Source organism: Mobula hypostoma, chromosome 11 (genome assembly GCF_963921235.1).
Source record: "Mobula hypostoma chromosome 11, sMobHyp1.1, whole genome shotgun sequence".
Classification (NCBI taxonomy): Eukaryota; Metazoa; Chordata; class Chondrichthyes; order Myliobatiformes; family Myliobatidae; genus Mobula; species Mobula hypostoma.
Genome location: NC_086107.1, coordinates 2,611,565 through 2,635,887, shown reverse-complemented (window position 1 = coordinate 2,635,887; position 24,323 = coordinate 2,611,565). Strand labels below are relative to the sequence as shown.

At 44.5% G+C, this 24,323-nt stretch overlaps 1 protein-coding gene across 5 annotated transcripts in view; it reads right to left on the bottom strand.

The window, feature by feature from the left end:
- The window catches only part of usp47 (ubiquitin specific peptidase 47), a 227,780-nt gene that overhangs the window by 50,571 nt on the left and 152,886 nt on the right, over positions 1 to 24,323 (bottom strand). For 4 of the 5 annotated variants that reach the window (XM_063061573.1, XM_063061576.1, XM_063061578.1 and 1 more), the window contains 2 exons: positions 9,894 to 10,013; positions 5,428 to 6,223 (listed from right to left, as the gene is read on the bottom strand). In XM_063061573.1, coding sequence (XP_062917643.1) covers positions 5,428 to 6,223; positions 9,894 to 10,013 — 916 coding nt within the window. The remainder of the gene's footprint in view (positions 1 to 5,427; positions 6,224 to 9,893; positions 10,014 to 24,323) is intronic. The other variant, XM_063061574.1, reaches the window with a different exon arrangement.

Sequence of the window (24,323 nt, the reverse complement as noted above, 5' to 3'; positions counted from 1 at the left end):
GAACCCACTTGGAGTACTGTGCTCATCCGGTCGCCTCACCATAGGAAGAATGTGGAAGCCTTAGAAAGGGTGCAGAGGAGATTTACAAAGATGTTGCCAGGATTGGGGAGGATGCCTTATGAGAATAGGTTGAGTGAACTTAGCCTTTTCTCCTTGGAGCAATGGAGGATGAGAGGTGACCTGATAGTGGTGTACAAGATGATGAGATGCATTGATCATGTGGATAGTCAAGAGGCTTTCTCTCAGGGCTGAAATGGCTACCACGAAAGGGCAGAAGTAGGTACAGAGGAGATGTTGAAAGCTTCAGATACCTTGGCGTGAACATTGCCAAAAGCCTGTCCTGGTCCAACAATATAGAGTCCACATTTAAGAAAGCTCTACTTCCTCAGGGTGGCTAAAGAAATATGGCATGCCCTCTTTGTCCTTTACTGATTTTTATCAAACTACAATAGGAAGCATCCTATCTGGACACATCTCAGCTTAGTACAGCAACTGCTTTGTTCGTGACCACATTAAACTGCAGAGAACTGAGGACATACATAGCTCAGCACATCACAGAAACCAACCTCCCCTCCATGGACTCTGCCTACACTTTTCGCTACCTCAGTAAAGCAGCCAGCATAATCAAAGGACCCACCCATCCTGGACATTCTTTCTTTTTGTGGCCTTTTATATATTGGCGAGACCCGACACAGACTGGGAGACCGCTTTGCTGAACACCTACGCTCTGTCCGCCAGAGAAAGCAGGATCTCCCAGTGGCCACACATTTTAATTCCACATCCCATTCCCATTCTGACATGTCTATCCACGGCCTCCTCTACTGTAAAGATGAAGCCACACTCAGGTTGGAGGAACAACACCTTATATTCCGTCTGGGTAGCCTTCAACCTGATGGCATGAACATCGACTTCTCTAACTTCCGCTAATGCCCCACCTCCCCCTCGTACCCCATCTGTTACTTATTTTTATACACACATTCTTTCTCTCGCTCTCCTTTTTCTCCCTCTGTCCCTCTGAATATACCCCTTGCCCATCCTCTGGGTCCACCCCCCCCGCACTTGTCTTTCTTCCCGAACCTCCTGTCCCATGATCTTCTCGTATCCCTTTTGCCTATCACCTGTCCAGCTCTTGGCTCCATCCCTCCCCCTCCTGTCTTCTCCTATCATTTTGGATCTCCCCCTCCAATTTTTAAATCCCTCACTCACTCTTCCTTCAGTTAGTCCTGACGAAGGGTCTCGGCCTGAAACGTCGACTGCACCTCTTCCTAGAGATGCTGCCCGGCCTGCTGCGTTCACCAGCAACTTTTATGTGTGTGTTGCCTGAATTTCCAGCATCTGCAGAATTCCTGTTGTTAGCATTCTTTCTTCTTCTCCCCCTTCCCATGGGCAGCAAATAGCAAGTCCCACCAGGCTGTTTTAAGACTATTGAATGAAAATCTGCCCAGTACACCAACACTGACTCTTGACCTCACAATCTACCTCTTTATGGCCTTGCAGCTTAATATCTGCCTGCACTTTCACTGTAACACTTCATTCTGTGTTCTGCAATTGTTTTACCTTGTTCTACCTCAGTGTACTGTGCAAATATCTGATCTGTATGAACAGTGAGACAAGTTTTCCACTGTACTTCAGTATTTTTGACAATAATAAACCACTTTAACTGTAGAGTGATGAGAACGTTGAATGGACAGGCCACGGAGCAGTTTGTGACAAAGCAAAGCGATGGAGGCAGATGTGACAACAACATTTAAGGGGCACTTAGACAGATGCATGAATAGCCAGGGATGACCTGCAGGTAGATATGATTAGTTAGACTAGCATCAGGACTGGTACTCCAGAACTATACAAGTAAAAGAGCAAAAGAAACAATTCTCAATGAGGTTAGAGACGGAATCAGATGCATGTCAGCTCTGGCAAGATTTACACACCATTACTTCCTACAAAACAAAACCTAACATCATGAATCTCTGTGATGCTTCATTATCAGATGAGCTCAAAGCCTTTTACGCACACTTTGAAAGAGAGAATAAAACTACACCTGTGTGAATCCCTGGTGATCCTGTGTTCTCTGTTTTCGAGGCCAATGTCAGAACATCTTGCAAGAGGATGAACTCTTGCAAGGTGTCAGGCCTTGATGGTGTACCAGGTAGGGCTCTGAAAACCTGTGCCAAGCAACTGTTCAAAGACACCTTCATTCTCAAACACAGAAATTCTGCAGATGCTGGAAATCCAAAGCAACATACACAAAATGCTAGAGGAACTCAACAGAACAGGTAGCATCTATGAACAGATAGTCGATGTTTCAGGATGAAACCCTTTTCAAGAATGCTGAGTTCCTTCTGCATTTTATATGTGCACCTTCAATCTCTCTCTGCTGCAGTCAGAGGTTTCCACCTGCTTCAAAACTGTAACAAACATACCAGTGCCCAAGAGGAGAAGGGTGAGCTTCCTAAACGACTATCACCCACTTGCACTCACATCTACTGTGATGAAGTGTTTTGTGAGGTTGGTCATGCCTAGATTCAACTTCTGTCCAAGCAACCACCTGGCCCGGCAACAATTTGCCTCAACGTCAGTAAGGCCAAGGAGTTGATTGTAGATTTCAGGAAGCGGAAGTTGAGGGAACACACACCAGTCTTAATCGAGAGATCAGGATTGGAAAGGGTGAGCAGTTTCAAGTTCCTGAGTGTCAACATCTCTGAGGATCTATCCTGGGTCCAACATATTGATGCAATTACAAAGAAGGCACCGCAGTTTGAGGAGAATCAGTATGTCACAAAAGGCACTTGCAAATTTCTACAAATGTACCATGGATAGCAATCTAACACGTTGCATCACCGTCTAGTATGGAAGGGTCACTGAACAGGATCGGAAGTTGCATGAAATTGTAAATCCAGCCAGCTCCATCATGGGCACTAGCCTCCTCAGCATCGAGGAGACTGCTAAAAGGTGATGCCTCAAAAAGGTGGCAGCCATCATTAAGGACCCCCATCACCCAGGACATGTCTTCTTCTCATTGCTACCATCAAGGTGGTGGTACAGGAGCCTGAAGACACACACTCAATGTTTCAGGAACAGCTTTTCCCCTCCACAATCAGATTTCTGAATGGACATTGATCCCATGTACACGACCTCAGTATTTTCTTTTCCCTCTTTATTTTCACTACTATTTAATCTATTATTTTAAATATATATTTATTGTAATTTATGGCTTTTAGCGTTCTGTATTGCTCTGTACTGCTGCCGCCAGACAACAAATGTCACGACATATGCCAGCAATTACCTGATTAATAGGTCAGATATTATACCTGATTCTGGTCAATGCTGACAAAATGTGCCAAAGGGCCTGTTTCTGTGCTGAGTTTGACAGTGAGATTGGCGTGGAGAGAATACAGAATGTTGTGTTCAGAGCGTGAGGTTGCAGGGGTGATGGGAGTGGTGTACTTCAAACAGTACAGTACAGACACAGGCCATTTGGTTCACCATGTCTGCAGTGACAATGGCCTTTGTCTGAACTAATCCCATCTGTCTGCAAGTCATCCCCGTCTGTCCAAATACTCCTTTAACATTGCTATCATATATGCTTACAACGCTTTACTTTGTTGCAAACTGCTCCATTACTGTCAGAAATTGTCCCTTTCCCTCCAGTAGATGTCACCTGAACCACGAGTTCCTCTAACCTTCTGTATCGCTCCACATTTCCAGCACCTGCAGTGGTTCAAGGATGCTCACAGCCAACTACCAGGGTAACAAACACTCGTCCAACAAAACCCATATCCAAAAAGGTAAATTAAATCTACAAACTACACAAATGCAAATTCAAATTGTTTGCTGGAATGGGTATATCTCAATGCATCTAAGGTCAGGAACTACAAGACAGTCACAGAGTGATACAGCATGGAAATAGGCCCTTTGGTCCAACTAACCAAAATGCCCATTCAAGGTGAGTCCCATTTACCAGTGTTTGCTCTTAACCTTCTAAACCTTTCTAAGTCAGGTATTTGTCCAACTTTAGAAGAATGTGGGGGCGGGGGGGGGGTGCAGAATCTCATTGAAACCTATAGAATATTGAAAGGCCTGGACAGAGAGGACATGGGAAGGTTTCTTATAGTGGGAGAGTCTAGGACCACAGCCTCAACAGAGGGACATCCATTTAGAACAAAGATGAAGAGGAATTTCTTCAGCCAGAGGGTGGTGAATCTGTGGAATTCATTGCCACAGACGACTGTGAAGGTCACGTCTTTGGTATATTTAAAGCAGAAGTTGACATGTCGATTCGTAAGGGCATCAAAGGTTATGGGAAGAAGGCAGGAGAATGGGGTTGAAGAGCGATAATATATCAGCTATGATGGAATGGAAGAACAGACTCAATTGGCCAAATGGCCTAATTCTGCTCCTATGTCTTATGGTCTTAACTGTGGCAAATAATTGTTGTATAATTTCTTCTGGTAACTCGCTGCATATACATGCAGACGTTTAAAGAATTGTTGGGGTCTTAAGTTCACACTAAATCTTTCTGCTCTCACTTTAAACCTATGCCCACTACATCCTGATTCCTCAACTCTGGGAAAAACACCAAGTGCATTCACCCTATCTACGGCCCTCGTGATTTTATACACACCTCTCCATCTCCTACGCTCCAAGGAATAAAAGTCCTACCTTGTCCAAGCTCTCCCTATAACAGTCACTCAAGTCCTGGCAACATCCTTGTGAACTTTGCGTCATTTCCAGTTTAGTAACATGGGTGACCAAAACTGAACGCAATGCTCCATGTGCAACTTCACCATTGACACCCACCTTCAGGAAGATATCAGTAAGATTGAAAGAGTAGAGGGAACATTTACAACGATGTTGCCAGGACTTGAGGACCTGAGTTATAGGGATCTTATATCAATTAGGACTTTAGTCCCTGAAGCATAGAAGAATGAGGGGAGATTTGATAGAGGTATAAAAGATTATGAAGAGTATAGATAAGGTTTTTTTTCCCCCACTGAAGTTGGGTGAGACTACAGCCAGAGGTCATAGGTTAAGAGTAAAAGGTGAAATTTTTAAGGGGAACATAGGGGGAACTTCTCCACTCAGAGGGTCAAGAGTGGAACAAGCTGCCAGCAGAGGTGTGGATGCAGGGTTGATTTCACCATTTAAGAGAAGCTTGAATAAGTACACGGATGGGACCAGTATGAAGGGCTATGACCTGGGTGCAGGTCAATGGGACCAAGGAGAGTAATAGTTTGGCACGGACTAGATGGGCACAAAGGCTTGCTTCTGTGCTGCTCTATGACTCCATGACCAGCACCCACAACATGACCGCTAGTGTATTTACAGTATTTTGTAGTTATATTACTCCTTACTTAGCAGATTGGTGATGTTAGAGATATACCCAAGAACAAAAGTCATTTTAGTAAGCACTAAACAGAGGCAACATACTTCTCTGTCCATCACCTGATCCATCCTCTGATGCGCACTGTTCTGCTTTGAAGTAAATATTCCGCGCAAGTCCTCTGCCCTTTCCGTTCTCATCGTACTCGCTATCCGTCCCCGAATCCTCTTCTGCTGTGTCCCATGTTTCCTTCTTCCCTTCGCTGGCCTTTGAGCGCCGGCTGTATGTGATGCTGTGGGAGTCCAAGCCGTTGGTTAGGGACATGGGGACGGTGTCGGCGTTGCACAGAGTGTCACTACTGTGGCTAGAGCTGAGGATGTCACTGTCCACAGAGCTGGTGCTCCTGTCATTGTTTACATCGGAGTCCGACCGCTCCTCTGACTGCAATGGTGCCTCAGCGTCACACGAGGGAATCCGGTTCTCCAGTTCTCTGTTGTCCACAGACACCGACAATTTAAGATGTTGAGATGGGGACTCAATTGTTTCAAAGTCACTGCCTTCAGCGCTTCTCGGCCCATCGCCATTCCCTCCCAAACTGCAGGAAGACTGCTGCTGGTGCTGCAACAGTGAAAGGTTTCTCAGTCTCTCTGTGCTCTCCTCCAAAATTGCCTCCACTGGCTTCCTGCGTGAGGACCCCCTTGTAGACTCACAGCTGTCCTCCTGGCTGGCGGGATCCCCTGCTGCTTTCTGATGCAGGTACCTCAGTCCCTGGGAGCCTGGTGACTGCTCTGGTAATGAAACGTACAACCGAATGGTGTTGGAGTGCTGGTCCAGCAGATGCCAGAGATGCGATTCAGTGAATGGCACCTGATTATCCTGCGCGTCCGAGCTTTCAACAAATACCTAGAGCACATTAAAACTCAGGTTAACATGGATTGAAGTTAATGTTAAAAGATTTGAAGATTAGATTTATTTGTCATATGTACATCAAAAGATATAGTGAAATGCATCATTTGTGTCAACAATCACACCAATGTCCAAGCATGCTGAAGCATTTTGCAGGTGATGCCAATGTCATATGCCCACAAGTTACTAACCCAAACCCTTACAGCTTTGGACTGTGGGAGGAAACAAACAGCCGGGGGAAACCCATGTGGTCTTGGGGAGAACGTACAAACTCTTTACAGAGAGCAGCAGAAATGAACCTGGGTTGCTAGTGCTGTAAAGTGTTCCGCTAACCTCTGTGCCACCGTAGCATACTATTCTACAGTTCACAGAATCAATGCTATCCAAACCTTCTTGCTTATCCGGCATTGTTCTCTGACAACCAAGTGCATCTCCTGAACTTCACATGTGGCTTAGCGACTAATCAAGGTGGAACTGTTTCTACTGTGAGGAGAAGGGGCAAAGGTTGGTTACTGGCACCTTAAAGTCAGTTGCTTTGAGCAGATGGGGCTCATCAGCTGTGGTTGGCAGCTCATCTAGGAGAAGGAAAACTCTGATCTCAAATCTCCACTGGCCTTGTAGCTATTCCTGCACATGGGGAAAGCTTCAGGAGTAAACCCCGAGAAAAAATCCATGGCTGGAGTCCCTAAGCAGGTCTGCGTTGAACTCCTGTGACACCACTGGTGCCAAACTGTATCAGTCTCTGCCGTTTCTTTGGACTTATCAGCTGCGTGGAAAGGGGAAGCCTACTGCATGGGCAATAACTTGGTCTCCATATTGTACTGCCCTGGTTTGAATATCACGTTGACCGAGAGGGCATACACTCTTCAACAGTTATAATGCAATCCAGTCATGAAAGCAGGCAGTCTGATGAAGTTTAAGAGGCTTTTACAGGTACACATGAATATGATGGCGAGATATGGATGATATATAGGAGGGAGGGCATTTGGCATAAATTGGCATCAAGACCAGTACAACATCATGGGCAAAGTGACCTGTGCAGTTCTGTACTGTTCAGTGTTCTACATTCTATCTTAGTGGGGAAACATACAGAAGTTTCAACTATCAAAGTAAATTCATTATCAATTTACATATAGTTGCAAGAAAAAGTTTGTGAACCTTTTGCAATTACCTGGTTTTCTGCATTAATTACTCAAAGTGTCGTGTGACCTTCATATAAGTCACAATAATAGACAAAGATAATCTGCCTAAACTAATAGCACACAAACAATTGTACCACTTCTCGTCAATACCAAGTACACTATTTAAACAATCACAATCTAGGTTCAAAAAAGTATGTGAACTTCTGGAGTTGTAGAGATAAGAGTTGTAATGATTTAAACTGATATATCATGTTACATTAACTGAGGAATATAACTGTGCCTTCCATTGGGAACACATTCTTACATTCCTATACACCAACACACAAGTGCACACACAGACCCTCTCTATAGTTCTCACTGAATGCCAATACTAGCTGTACAACAGGAGCAGCACAAGGGAACAAGCAGAGAGAACCGCTCCCCAGTAGCCCCAGTGACACAGGGTTCAATCATAATCACTACAGCCGTTTGAGGGAATCTGTACATGACTGTACAGGCTTCCCCTGGGTGCTCTGGTTTCATCCCATATACCAGAGATCTGGCTTGGTAGGTTATAAGACCATAAGACATAGGAGCAGAATTAGGCCATTCAGGCCATCGAGTCCACTCCACCATTCTATCATGGCTGATTTATTAATCCCTCAACCCCATTGTTCTGCCTTCTCCCTGTAACCTTTGACAACATGACTAATCAAGAACCTATCAACCTCCACTTAAAATATATGCAATGACTTGACCTCTATAGCCATCTTTGCCATGATTCACCTCTCTTTGGCTCAAGAAATTCTCTTGAAATGAATGCTAACATGGCAAAAGAATCGGAGGGGACGAATGAGCATCAGAAAAAGTAAGTTACAGACAAAATAACTGGGGCTTGCACTGAGCCACAGCGTCAACAAAATAGGCTGAAGATTCAAGATTGCTTTACGTCAATTCCTGTACACAAGTGTAAAGGAGAACGAAAGAATTGTTGCCCTGGATCTGATGCAGCACAGAAAAAGAAAACACAATAAGATCAAGAACACAATAATTAAAACAAAATAAATATAAATACATTAAGATGGCTTATATCCATAGAACGATTGTATGTCCATAAGGTGATGTTAGGCACAGGAGTGTTTGCACATAAGGTGACTGACAGGAAATGATAAAGTAGTGGTGTTTGGGGGTGTGGAGGGCTGTGGAGGTGTTGATCAGCCCTACTGCTTGGGAAAAGTAAGTTTTTGAGTATGGTGGTCCTGACGTGGGTGCTATGTAGCCTCATCTCTGATGGGAGTGGGACAAACAGTCCATGAGAAGGATGGTTGGGATCCTTCATGATGTTACTAACGCTTTTCCAGCACCTTCCTGTATATATGGCAGGTAGGCCGGTGCCAGTGATCTGTTAGGCAGTTTTGTCTACCTGTTGTACAGCCTTCCTGTGTGCTACAGTGAAATATTTGAATACTAAAAAGTATGAAAATTATAATCCAAATTAAAATACTTTCCTTCCAGCAAAACTGTATTTTATAATCACTTCATTCTATTAGGTTCTGTTAAAGTTGGTTTCATACCAGAAGGTTTTATCCCTACTTGCTGCATTGCCATTAACCTGGAGTTACTTCCCCAAGCAGTAAGGCTGATCTGATGCCTTAAGGCTGTTACAGCTGGGAGAGGTCGTGGGGATAAGCTCCCATTACCCATTAAATACTCCCAAAGATCTGCATCTCAAATAGTTTCTGACAACCAAGTCCTGTTCCTGGCCTTCATGTGTAGCTTAGCCAATAAACTCAGCTGAACCGTTTCAATTGACAGGAGAAAGGGCAAAGGTCGATACTGGTGCCTTAAAACCAATCACTTTGGACAGATTGGGCTTCTCAGCTGTGGTTGGAAGCTAAACTAGGAGAAGAAAAACTCTGATCTCAAACCTCTGCTGCCTTGTGGCTATATCCATTCATGAGGAACGCTTTGGGAGTAAACCATGAGAAAAAACTCTGAACTGTAGTCTCTAAAACAGTCCCACATTAAGCTCAACATTGACTGGCATCTCCTGCAATATCACTGGTGCCAAACAGCATCGGTCTCTGCCATGCCTTTGGATTCATCAGTTGTGTGGAGAGGGTGAGCGTGCTACACGGGCAACAGCTTACTCTCCATATCATAGCCCTTGGCTTGAGTATCACACAAGGCCGCAATATCCATGATCAACCCTGACCAATGGAGGGCTTCACAGAAGGCTTACCAACCCCTCCACACCACCAACCACCAAGGCTTTATCATTTCCTGTCAGTCACCTTACGTATAGACATTCCTGTGCCTAGCATCACTTTATGGACATACAATCAATCTATCTACATATATAAGCTATCTATTTATAGTTGTTTTTTTTATTATTGTCTTATTTATCTTTTGTCGCTACTGCATCAGCTCCGGAGTAACGATTATTTTGTTTTCCTTTGCACTTGCATACTGGAAATGACAGTAAACAATCCTGAATCACATATCTGTAACTGTCCAGCTCTGGCCGCCTTCCTTCTTTTACTCACCTTATTACTGCGGAAGAATCCTTCAGCCTTCAGTGTCTTGCTGAGTACATGAAGCAGCCGCAGATCATTGCAACAGCGCTCCAGGACAATGCGCATGTGTTCAGCAGAGAGTCCTGTCGCCTGTGGTTAGAAACAAAAGGCAAATGGATTCCATAAGGCAACTGTTTTTGAAAACCAATTTAAATTTTAAATCCAGGAATATTTTTAAATCTTTACAAAATAGCAGCAAAACCCTGCCACACCACCATTCTTCAATTCTTCTTTCTACTATTGCTGTGAACCTGAACCAGTATTTGGTTGACACAAGAGACTATAGATGCTGGAATCTGGAACAACACAGAAAAAGCTGAAGGAACGCAGGGCTGAGCAGTGGGAATTAAAAGAGAAGTTGTTCAGTTTAAACAGAAGTTCAGCCAGGTAAATGAGGTCAATGGAGGGGAACAGCTTGGATCTACAGTTGCAAGAAAAAGTTTATGAACCTTTTGCAATTACCTGATTTTCTGCATTAATTGCTCATAAAATGTGGTCTGACACACAAAGTTAGGTTCTTGACAGAACCTGCTCTTCTCAAGAAAGATCTGTTTATATGCACCATGTCTCAATCACAACAACTTTCAGAGGACCTCAGAAGAAAAATTGTAGCTGGAAAAAGCTACAAAAGCATTTCTAAAGACTTGAGTATTTATCAGTCCACAGCAAGAGAAATTGTCTACAAATGGAGGAAATTCAGTACTACTGCTACTCTCTCTGCGATTGGGGGTCCTGCAAAGATCACACCAAGAAGCAGGTAAAAAAGAACCAAAGGGTAACAGCAAAAGACCAAAAACATCGAGAACTTGCAAAAGTCGCTTTTCATGTATCCACTACAAGAAAAGCACTGAACAAGATTGGTGTTCATGGATGGACATCACGAAGGAACCCATTGCTCTCAAAAAAAACTTTGCTGCATGTCTCAAATTTGCAAAAGACCACCTGGATGATCCACAATGCTTCCGGGACAATATTCTGTGGACAGATGAGACAAACGTTGAAATCTTTGGCAGAAATGCACATTGCTATGTTTGAAGGAAACAGGGCACTGCACACCAACACCAAAACCTCACCCCAACTGTGAAGCATGGTGGAAGGAGCATCATGGTTTGGGCCTGGTTTGCAGCCTCAGGTCCTGGACAGCTTGAGGGAAAAATGAATCCAAAATTGTATCAAGACATTTTACAGGAGAATGTCAGGGTAGTGGTGAATCACCTGAAGCTTCATAGATTTTGGATGATGCAACAAGACAATGATCCAAAACACAAAAGTAAATCAACAAAAGAGTGGTTTAAGAAAGCAGAAAATTTGTGCTTTGGAATGGCCAAGTCAGAGTTCAGACCTTAAACCAGTTGAGAAATGGTGGCGCGACCTGATGAGGTCTGTTCATGCAAGGTATCCCAGATATATTAGACCATAAGACAAAGGAGGAGAAGTCGGCCATTCAGCCCATCGAGTCTGCTCCGCCATTTTATCATGAGCTGATCCATTCTCCCATTTAGTCCCACTCCCCCGGCTTCTCACCATAACCTTTGATGCCCTGGCTACTCAGATACCTATTATTCTCTGCCTTAAATACACCCAATGACTTGACCTCCACTGCCGCCCGTGGCAACAAATTCCATAGATTCACCACCCTCTGGCTCAAAAAATTTCTTCGCATCTCTGTTCTGAATGGGCGCCCTTCAATCCTTAAGTCATGCCCTCTCGTACTAGACTCCCCCATCAAGGGAAACAACTTCGCCACATCCACTCTGTCCATGCCTTTCAACATTCGAAATGTTTTTATGAGGTCTTCCCTCATTCTTCTAAGCTCCAAGGAATACTGTCCAAGAGCAGACAAACGTTCCTCATATGTTAACCCTCTCATTCCTGGAATCATTCTAGTGAATCTTCTCTGTACACTCTCCAACATCAGCACATCCTTTCTTAAATAAGGAGACCAAAACTGCCCACAGTACTCCAAGTGAGGTCTCACCAGCGCCTTACAGAGCCTCAACATCACATCCCTGCTCCTATACTCTATTCATCTAGAAACGAATGTCAACATTGCATTCGCCTTCTTCACCACCGACTCAACCTGGAGGTTAACCTTAAGGGTATCCTGTACGAGGACTCCCTAGTCCCGTTGCATCTCAGAACTTTGAATTCTCTCCCCATTTAAATAATAGTCTGCCTGTTTATTTCTTCTGCCACAGTGCAAAACCATACACTTTCCAACATTGTATTTCATTTGCCACTTCTTTGCCCATTCTTCCAATCTATCCAAGTCTCCCTGCAGACTCTCCGTTTCCTCAGCACTACCGGCCCCTCCACCTATCTTCGTATTGTCAGCAAACTTAGCCACAAAGCCATCTATTCCATAATCCAAATCGTTGATGTACAATGTAAAAAGAAGCAGCCCCAACAAGACCCCTGTGGAACACAACTGGTAACCGGCAGCCAACCAGAATAGGATCCCTTTATTCCCACTCTGTTTCCTGCCAATCAGCCAACGTTCTATTCACGTATGTAACTTTCCTGTAATTCCATGGGCTCTTATCTTGTTAAGTAGCCTGTGTGGCACCTTGTCAAAGGCCTTCCGAAAATCCAAATATACAACATCCACAGCATCTCCCTTGTCTAGCCTACTTGTAATTTCCTCAAAAAATTGTAATAGGTTTGTCAGACAGGATTTTCCTTTAAGGAAACCATGCTGAGTTCTGCCTATCTTGTCATATGCCTCCAGGTACTCTGTAACCTCATCCTTGACAACCGACTCCAACAACTTCCCAACCACCGATATCAAGCTAACAAGTCTATAATTTCCTTTTTGCTTCCTTGCCCCCTTCTTAAATAGTGGAGTGCCATTTGCAACCTTCCGGTCCTCCGGAACCATGCCAGAATCTATCGACTTTTGAAAGATCATCGCTAATGCCTCCGCAATTTCCACAGCTACTTCCTTCAGAACACGTGGGTGCATTCCATCTGGTCCGGGAGATTTATCTACCTTTAGACTATTCAGCTTCCTGAGTACTTTCTCTGTCGTAATTGTGACTGCACACACTTCTCTTCCCTGCCACCCTCGAGTGTCCGGTATACTGCTGATGTCTTCCTCAGTGAAGAGTGAAAATACTGATGAACTGAAACAGTTTTGGAAAGGAATGGTCTAAAATTCTTCCTTGCCATTGTACAAGTCTGATCAGCAGCTAGAGGAAATGTTTGGTGGAGGATATTGCTGCTAAGGGAGATTCTACCAGTTATTAAATACAAGGGTCCACATCCTTTTTCCAGCCTGGACTGTGAATGATTAAGCAATATGTTCAATAAAGACAGGAAATGTACAATTATTTGTGTGTCATTAATTTAGGCAGATTGTGTTTGTCTATTATTATGACTTAGATGAAGATCAGACATTTTATAAGTAAATAATGCAAAAAAAACAGGTACAGGTGTCCCTGCTTTACAAAAGTTCACTTTACGCCACTTCGCTTTTACGAAAGACCTACATTAGTACCTGTTTCCTCTAACTGAAAGAAATCCGAAGAGGATCTTCGCTTTTACGAGAAAAGGTGCCCACTTTAAACTTGTGTTTACCCCGAGAAAGACTACCATGACTGTGAAGCTTCGCGCATGCGTGTACGTGCCAATTTTTTTCTACAATCGGTTTTGCCTAAATCTTTCGGATTCTGAAAAGTGAAACTACGCTGTACATACATTATTTCTACTTTATATAGGCTGTGTATTTATCATATCATTCTTGCTTTTACTACATGTTGTGTTATTTTAGGTTTTATGTGCTATTTGGTATGATTTGGTAGGTTATTTTTTGGGTCTGGGAATGCTCAAAAATTTTTCCCATATAAATTAATGGTAATTGCTTCTTTGTTTTATGTCATTTCGGCTTATGAACAGTTTCATAGGAATGCTCTACTTTTGCATAGTGGGTGAAACCTGTAATTCCAAAGGGTTCACAAACTTTTTTCTTGCAACTGTATGTCAAAGAAAGCAGAGGGCTTAAACAGCTTCCTGATGGGATGTGGGGTGTACAAAGACCAGGTTCAGAATCAGATCTAGTATCACTGGCATATGTCGTAAAATGGCGTGAACATCAATATCTCCTTCCGGTCAAAAAAATACCCTGCTATTTCTCTCTTCTATTCTCAGCTCTGGCCCCCTATCTTTCCTCACCTGCTAATCACCTCCTCCTGGTTCCCCTTCCCCTCTTTATCCAATGATCCACTCTCCTCTCCCATCAGATTCCTTCCCTTCCAGCCCGTTACTTTTCACCTGGCTTCACCGATCACCTTCTGGTTATCCTCCTTCCCCCCTTCCTTTCCAGTGTTGAAGATGGGTCTCAGCTGAAACATCAACTGCTTATTCATCTCCACAGATGCTGCCTGACCTGCTGAGTTCCTCCAGCAGTTTATGTACAATATTTTGGATTTCAATCATCTGCAGAATTTCTTGGGCTTATGTTGTGAAATTTGTTGTTTTGTGCCAAAAGTACATTGCAATACATAATGATAAACTATAAATTACAATAAATATATATTAATGTAAATTAAATAAGTAGTGCAAAAAGAGAGAAAAGGTGAGGTAGTGTTCCTGGATTCAATGTCCATTCAGAAAGCTGATGGTGGAGGGGAAGAAGCTGTTCCTGAATCATTGAGTGTGTGTCTTCAGGCTCCTGTACCTCCTCCTCGATGACAGCAATGAGAAGAGGGCATGTCCTGGGTGATGGGGGCCCTTAACAGCAGATGCCACCTTTCTGAGGGAGGGTCAGAATGCAGGGTTTCACCACAAAAACACTGACAATTCATTTTCCCCCAACAGATGCTGCAGTTCCTCCATCATGTTGTTTCTTGCATTTTATTTGCTCTCTTATTTAATTTTAAGAAATGATTCATTGCCAAGTTTGTTCATTTCGGCTGTGCTAACATCACAAGGCTCACACGCTCCTATGACCTTTCATTTGAGCATTTGTTATCAAATGATCCAACTATTCCCAATTCTGTCCCTGCTGGCCTCCTTTATTCCACATCTAATATCACACTTGGATAACCTAGAGCTCACCCAGTCCTCTCCAACAACCCAACTACACCAGATCCATTCAGCGGCAGCTGTGATGTTTCACTCAAGCAAAACCTAAATTTTCCAGAATCAGAATCAAGTTTATTATCAATGATGCACTTGGAGGCTACTTGATTAGGTACAGGATAGCTGCTTGTCAATGCAAATATCTAATCGGCCAATCACGTGGCATCAACTCAATGCATCATGGCACGTGGACATGGTCAAGAGATTCAGCTGTTGTTCAGACCAAACGTCAAATGTGACCCAAGTGACTTTGAGCATCGAGTGGTGCCAGACGGGGTAGTTGGAGTATCTCAGAAACTGCTGATCTCCTGGGATTTTCATATACACCAGTCCCTCGAGCTTACTGAGACAGACGCAAAAAAAACCAAAAAACATCCTGTGCGCAGCCGTTCTGTGGGTGAAAACACCTTGTTAATGAGAGAGGTCAGAGGAGAATGGCCAGACTGGTTCAAGCTGACAGGAAAATGACAGTCACTCAGATAACCACAGGTTACAACAGTGGTGTGCAGAGGAGCAAAACACATCAAACCTTGAAGTGGATGGGCTGCAGCAGCAGACCACATGATATACATTACAAAGTGGCCGCCAAGTAAATGTCATAAAATTACTTTTGGGGCAGATGTGAGACATAAAAAAATAATACAAGTTACAAATTTGCATTTGCAGTTCGGTGTCTTCTGGACTCCAGTTGATCTTTCACTCCAGCAGCCAAATCAGCAGTGAGAGCAGCGCACTGACGAGTTTCTCACAGGTCGGCGGGAGCAGCGAGGAGTTTCTCACAGGTCGGCGGGAACAGTGAGGAGTTTCTCACAGGTCGGCGGGAGCAGTGAGGAGTTTCTCACAGGTCGGCGGGAGCAGCGAGGAGTTTCTCACAGGTCGGTGGGAACAGCGAGGAGTTTCTCACAGGTCAGTGGGAACAGCGCAGTGAGGAGTTTCTCACAGGTCAGCGGGAGCAGTGAGGAGTAATACAAGTACAGAAGGGACAAGCCGAGTGGCCATTATTGGGAGTGCTTTGCGGGTGCTTGGTATCATTCCACCAGCCCAAACAGCGGTGGAAGCAGCACACAGCAAGGAAGTTTCTCATCAGTCAGCGGGAGCAAGCGCAGAGAGGAGTAAATAAAAGTACAGAAGGGACAAGTGGAGCGGCCATTGTTGGGAGTGGGCCAGTGGCGAGAGTGGGAGTGTCAGGCTTTAGCTCAAAGATGGCTTCGGCTTGGAAGAGATAATGGCTCTGGGTAAGTTGTCCAGCTAAGTTTCTATAAAGTTTCCCTTTTTTCTTACTGGGTCAGGGTATTTAGTTCAGTTTAAATGGCTGTTGTGTGTTCTTCTTGACAGATGTTAAGAGTCCTGGAAGACACAGACTCTTCCAGGGAACTACATCTGTGTGGTGCATCCAGCTGCAGCTCCTTGAGGACCATGTTAGGGGTCTGGAGCAGCAGCAGGATGACCTTCAGCTTGTATGGGAGAGTGAGGAGATCATGAATCAAGAGTTGCAGGGAAAAAGTCGCCCCTAAGTTGCAGTGAGCAGGTAGCTGGGTGACTGTCAGAAGAAATGGGAAGGTGAATAGGCAGTTAGAGCAATCAGTATATCACTTTGTGGGGGTTGACCACCGAGGGGAATGTCACAGAGACTGCGTTATTGGCACTGAGCATAGGTCTGTAGTGCGGAAGGGAAAGAGGGAGAAGAAGGGAACAGTAGTGAGAGGGGACTCAATAGTCAGAGGAACAGACAGGAGATTCTGTGGACATGAACGGGACACTCAGATAGTATTCAAATCACAAACAAGAGAAAATCTGCAGATGCTGGAAATCCAAGCAACACACACAAAATGCTGGAGGAACTCAGCAGGCCAGGCAGCATCTATGTAAAAAAGTACAGTCGACGTCGCAGGTCGAAGCCCTTTGGCAGGACTGGAGAAAAAAAGCTGAGGAGTTGATTCAAAAGGTGGGAGAATGGGAGAGAGAAACACAAGACAATGAGTGAAACTTGGAGGGGGAGAGATGAAGCAAAGAGCTAGGAAGTTGATTGGCGAAAGAGACAGAAGGCCATGGAAGGAGGGAGGGAGCGAGGAGCACCAGAGGGAGGCAATGAGATAACAAGAGAGAGGGGCAAAGGGATGGGAAATGGTGAAGGGTGGGGTAGGAAGCACCACTGGATGTTCTTTCATCAGATTGGAGGCTACCCAAATGCAATATAAGGTGTTGTTCCTCCAACCTAAGTGTAGCCTTACCACGACAGTGGAGGAGGCCATGGATTGGGAATCGGAAGTGGACTTAAAATGGGTGGTCACTGGGAGATCCCGCTTGTTCCAGCAGACAAAGCGTAGATGCTCGGTGAACCAATCTCACCAATATACAAGAGCACCGAACAGAGACCCAACAGGTGAAGTGTTGCCTCACCTGGAAGGACTGTTTGGGGCCCTGAATGGTAGTGAGGGAGGTGGTGTAGGGACAGGTGAAGCACTTGCTCCACTTGCAAGGATAGGTGCCAGGAGGGAGATTAGAAGGGAGAGACGAATGGACAAAGGAGTGATCCCTGCGGAAAGCAGAAACTGGGGGTGGAAGGAAAGATATGTTTCGTGGTGGGATCCAGTTGGAGATGGAAGTTTCGGAGAATTATGTGCTGGACACAGAGGCTGGTGGGGTGGTAGGTGAAGACAAGAGGAATCTCCAAATCCCAAATGTCACTCCACTCTTAAAGAAAGGATGGAGGCAGCAGAAAGGAAATTATAGACCAGTTAGCCTGACCTCAGTGGTTGGGAAGATACTGGGAGTCAATTGTTAAAGATGAGCTTATGGAATACTTGGTTACATGGGACAAAATAGGAGAAAGTCAGCATTGTTTTCTTAAGGGAAAATCTTGCCTGACTAACCTGCTGGAATTCTTTGAGATTACAGGTAGGATAGATAAAGGGGATGCAGTGGATGTTTTATATTTGGATTTTCAGCAGACCTTTGACAAGGTGCCACACAAGACTGCTTACCAAGATTAGAGCCCATCATATTACAGGATAGTTACTGACATGGTTAGAGCATTGGCTGACTGGAAAAAGGCACAAGTGGGAGTAAAAGGATACCTGTCTGGTTGGCTGCCAGTGAGTAGTGGTGTTCCACAGGGGTTGGTGTTGGGATCACTTCTTTTTTATGCTGTATATCAATGATTTAGATGATCGAATAGATGGCTTTGTTGACAAGTTTGCAGATGATACAAAGATTGGTGGAAGGGTAGGTAGTGTTGAGGAAACAGGAAGGCTGCAGAAGGACTTGGACAGATTAGGTGAATGGGCAAGAAAGTGGCAAATGAAATACAATGTTGGAAAATATATGGTCATGCACTTTGATAGAAAAAATAAATGTGCAGAAGGTTTTCTAAACAGGGAGAAAACCCAAAAATCTGAGATGCAGAGAAACTTGGAAGTCATTGTGCAGAACACCCTAAAGGTTAACTTGCAGGTTGAGTCAATGGAGGGGGAGGCAACTGCAATGTTGGCATTCATTTCAAGAGGTCTAGAATACAAGAGCAGAGATACAATGCTAAGGCTTTATACGGCACTGACGAGGTCTCACCTTGAGAATTGTGAACAGTTTTGGCCTCTTTATCTAAAAAAGATGTGCTGGCAGGGTTCAGAGGAGATTCACAAGGATAATTCCAGGAATGAAAGGGTTATCTTATGAGGATTATTTGACGGCTGTGGGCCTGTACTCACTGGAATTTAGAACGATGAAGGGGTATCTCATTGAAGTCTTTCGAATGTTGAAAGGCCTAGACAGTGGAAAGGATGTTTCTCATTGAGAGAGAGTCAAGGTCAAGAGAAGGAGATGGGCACCTCGTCTCACCTGCTACTTGTAAAAACGCCATTCTCTTTCCTCAGTTCCTCTGTCTTTATCGCATCTGCTTTCAGGATGAGGCTTTTCAACCCAGAACGACGAGATGTCTTCCTTTTCCAAAGAAAGGGGCTTCCCTTCCTCCACTATCAACGCTGCCCTCAACCGCATCTCTTCCATTTCGCACACATCCGCTCTTACCCCATCCTCCCACCACCCTACCAGGGATAGGGTTCCTCTTATCCTCACCTACCATCCCACCAGCCTCCGTGTCCGCCACCTCCAAAGGGATCCCACCACCAAACACATCTTTCCCTCCCCCCTACTTTCTGCTATCTGTTGGGATCACTCCCTTGTCCATTCATCCACCCCCACTGATCTCCCTCCTGGCACTTGTCCTTGCAAGTGGAACAAGTGCTACACCTGCCCGTACATCTCCTCCCTCACTACCATTCAGAGCCCTAAACAGTCCCTCCACGTGAGGTGACACTTCACCCACGAGTCTGTTGCGGTCATTTACAGGTTTCAGTGCTCCCGGTGTGGCCTCCTGTATATCGGTAAGATCTGACATAGATTGGGAGACTGCTTCGCCGAGCATCTAAGCTCCATCCGCCAGAACAAACCAGATATCCTGGTGGCGATATGTCCATCCATGGCCTCCTCCACTGTCGTGATGAGGCCACACTTAGGTTGGAGGAACAACACCTTATATTCCGCCTGGGCAGCCTCCAACCTGATAGCATGAACTCAAACTTGTGGAAGTGCCCCCCACCACCCCACGTTTTGACACTTCCCATCCTCTTTTCCCTCTCTCACCTTATCTCCCTGCCTGCCCATCACCTCCCTCTGGTACTCCTCCCTCCTTTTTCTTTCTTCCATGGCCTTCTGTCTCTTTCACTAATGAACTTCTCAGCTCTTTACTTCACCCCCCTCTCCAGTTTTCACCTATCACCTGGTGTTTTTCTCTCCCCTCCCCCACCTTTTACATCTACTCTCCAGCCTTTTCTCTTCAGTTTTTCTCCAGGGTTTCAGGCCGAAACTCTAACCGTACTTTTTACCAAAGATGCTGCCTGGCCTGCTGAGTTTCTCCAGCATTTTGTGCGTGTTGCTTGGATTTCCCGCATCTGCAGATTCCCTCGATTGTAATGCAGTTGGTTGACTTCACACCTATCAGAAAGCCTAGAGCTCCACTGTGTGGACAGAGCATGTAGTACAAGATTACTATAGTTCATAATTCAATGTATTGAGTAAGGAGTTGGGATGTTCTGTTGAAACTGTGTCAGAGGATGGTGAGGCCTAATTTGGAGTATTATATGCAGTTTTAGTTGCTTATCCACATGTAAATAAGATTCAAAGAGTGCAGGGAAAATTAACAAAGATGTTGCTGGGACTTGAGCTGAGTTAGAAGGATATGTTGAATAGGTTAGGTCTTTATTCCCTAGAACGTAAAGGAATGAGTGGAGATTTGATACTCATCTGTCTTTGGAACATGGGAGGAAATCAGAACGCCAGAAGAAACCCTAATGCGGTCACAGGGAGAAAGTACAAACTCCTTACAGACAGCAGCAGAATTGAACCCCCATTGTTGGTGCTGTAACGCATTATGCTAACTGCTATGCTACAGTGCCACCTTCAAATGGGCCAAAACACCCTGCCCAACTCAGTTTTTAATTTATTCAATGGTTAAGCCTCTTCAGATTTATTGATTCACCTAGATTATTGTGAAACCTCACCCCCTCCATCAGAGGAAGCATTGTCAGCAGCAAGCCCCCTCAGAATATGTTTCAATAAAACCACCTTTCATTCTTCTGTAATCAGAGATTAGACCAAGCCTGCACAACATTTCCGCACTTGGTATCCCCTTCCTTCCAGGAATTCAGCTAGTGCAACATCTCTGAAGTTAGAAAATGACAAATTGCACTTCATATGAATGGCATCTATAAGACAGAATCTTTAAAAGTAAAAAAAGAGCAAGCGACAGTGAGAACCCGCTCTGCTGTTCATAGGAACAAACATATGTACATAGATCGAGCTTTTCAATTTAACGGTCCTAGTTCTGAACTTCAAGCTGCTGCAGGTGCACAGTGGAAAACATCCTGACTGGCTGCATCATGCTCAGGAACAGAAAAGCAGACAGGAAGTGGTGGACACAGCCCAATCCATCACACGTACAGCCTTCTCACCACTGAGCATATTTACAAGGAGTGCTGCCAACAAGAACCATCAGGGACCCCTATCATCCAGGCAATGCTCTCTTCTCATTGTTACCTCTGGGGAGGTGTACTGGAGCCTTAGGTCTCAAATCACAAGATTCAGAAACAGTTTTTTACCACTCAACCATCAGGCACTTGAACCAGAGTGGATATATTTACTCACAATTCTGAACGGATTCCACAACCTAAGAACTGACTTGCAATGATTCTTTGAGATTCATGTTCTCAGTATTATTTCCTCATGTATTTGGAAAGTTTGGCTTCTTCTGCACATTGGTTGTCAGTCTGTCATTGATTCTATTGCATTTCCCTGTTCCACTGTGAATGCTCACAACAAAATGAAATTCAAGGTGACGTACTAAATACCTACTTTGATAATTTTACTTTGAACTTGAACCACCCATTGTTTAAGCAGAGGTGTCCATAACCAGGAAACAGCCTGCACCTTGATCATGCCCACAATATAAACAAACACAGTCTATCTACTCTTACCTCCTACCAAAATACATCCTGAAGACTTTTCACTGCACCAGTGTGGCAATCAACCAAAATTGTACACAGTACTCCATCTCTGGCCTCAAATCTGTAACACCATTGCAATCAACTTAAAGAAACTTCATAAAGTCTATGTGGTGCTGAATACCTGCAGGAAGTACAGAGAATAAAAGCATGCCTGTGTTTAAAATAAAGCATATCTGTGTTTACAGATGGAGCAAAGATTATAGATTTGTGTCTTAATTTGCTTTATCAAGACCAATGAAGGGACTCAACCTGAGAACTAAATCATAAAAGGACATAATGCTGAGGCTTTATAAGACATTGGTCAGACCGTACTTGGAATATTGTGAGCAGTTTTGGGCTCTTAACTAAGAAAAGATGTGCTGTCATTGAAGAGGGTTCAAAGGAGGTTCAGGAGAATGATTCTGGGAACAAAAGGAATATCATATGAGCACTGATCAAAGGCTCTGGCCTGGAATTTAGAAGATTGGGGGTGGGGGGGGGGGGCGAACATCATTGAAACCTATTGAATATTGAAAGGTCTAGACAGATTGGATATGGTGAGAATGTTTCCTAAACTGGGAATGTCTCCAACCGGAGGGCACAGCCTCAGAATAGAGGGGCATCCATTTAGAACAGAGATGAGGAGGAATTTCTTTAGCCAGAGTGTCGTAAACCTGTGGAATTCATGGCCACATATGGCTGTGGAGGCCAAGTCATTGAGTATATTTAAAGCAGAAGTTGATAGGGTTTTGATTAGTCTATGTGGCAAAGGTTACGGGAAGAAGGCAGGAGAACGGGGTGAAAGAGATAATAAAATCAGACATGATGAAATGGCGGAGCAGATTCAATGGGCTGAATGGCCTAATTCTGTTCCTACATTTTATGGTCTAATGCTTACAGTTCCTTTCCTTCAGCTGCTGAGCGTTGCTGCCGATTTCTAGCATTTGCAGTCTCGCATATCTCCACCATTTATGATCACAGGTCACACAAGTGACAAGAGATTGCTTTCTCAACAGCTTTTGCATGGTAGAAATCAATCAAATGAATCTACACTGCTCTGAGCCCATGCCTATTGCTCTTTCAGTTCAGATAATCCAAGCTGTTGACATCTCATACTGGGTTGTTCTGAAGTACAATCGATTTTAAAAATCAGTCCAATCTCTTTACAAGAAATTTTGACGTACAATTTGTCATCCTAATTGATTGCTTTACCTGCATGTTTACTTTTTATATTTTATCAACCAGTTCCCAAGATGATTCTGTACGCAAAAGAGTTTCTCATCGTTTATAATTCTTTCTATTCTTCACACATAACAATAAACATTAATTTTCCCACTAAATTCTCTTCTCATCAGTCGATTTCTTACTGGTTCAATGCAAGAACTATACAGCTGCAGTACAGTGCAAAAGGGGAGGAAGCAGGAACACTGAAGAGATATTCTGTAATGATCAATAAACCAATTGTTTGGAATCAACCGACCCTGCCTGGTGTTTCAGAGCTGGGTGTTTGCGCCCATGCCACACCCCTGCCCTGGCAATCCTCTGCCACCTGTCCCACAGGCCTCTTGTGGCGATCCACCCCCATTCTCAACATCTTTTGCTCTTGTCAGATTTACAAAGTCACTGTGTTCCATGTTGACAAGAACAGTGCTGTGCAAAAGTTTCAGGTATCCTAGCTGTATATATGTACTGTGCATGTATATGTATATATATGTACTGTACATCCTCTCCCTGTTGCCTTGCAAAATCCTGCCTATCAGCATCATTATCTGGCATGAAGGGGTCATAGCACAGAATCAGAAAAGGCTGCAGAAAGTTTTAAACTCAGCCAGCTCCATCATTGGTGCTGCTTCCTACACCCATCTTCAGCTCATCGACTTAATCAACTTTGCCTCCAACTTCCACCTGCCCTCAAATTCACTTGGTCCATTTCCAACACCTCTCTCAATATCTCTGCCTTTTTCTCTGGAGACAGTCCATCTATTGATATCTTTTATAAACCTGCTGACTCTCACAGCTATCTGTACTGTACCTCTTCCCACCCTGTCACTTGTAAAACTGCCATCCCTTTCTCTAAGTTCCTCCGTCTCCACTGCATCTGCTCTCAGGATGAGGCTCTTCGATCCAGAACCACTGAAATGTCCTCCTTCTTCAAAGAAAGGGGCTTTCCTTCCTCCACCACCAATGCTGTCCTCCCATGCACCTCTTCCATTTTGTGTACATCTACCCTCATCCCATCCTCGGGCTGCCACGCCAGGGATAGGGTTCCTCTTGTCCCCACCTACCACCCCAACAGCCTCTGCGTTCAGCACATAATTCTTCATAATTTCCACCATCACCAACACGATCCCAACACCAAACACATCTTCCCCCTCCCCTCACTTTCTGCAGGGATTGCACCCTTCATGACTCCCTTCTCCACTCGTTCCTCCCCATTGATCTTCCTCCTGGCACTTATCCTTGCAAGTGGAACAAGTGCCACAACTATCCCTACACCTTCTCACTCATGACCATTCAGGGCCCCAAACCGTCCATTCAGGTGAAGTGACACTTCGCCTGCAAGTCTGCTGGGGTCATCTACTGCACCGGTGCTCCCAGTGTGGCTTGCTGTATATCAGTGAGACGCTATGTAGATTGGCAGACCACTTCAGCAAGCACCTGCGCTCCATCCTCCACAAAAAATGAGATCTCCCGGTGGCCACCCATCCACACTGACGCGTCAGTCCAGGACTCCTCTACTGCCAGGATGAGGTTACACTCAGCTTGGATGAGCAACACCTTA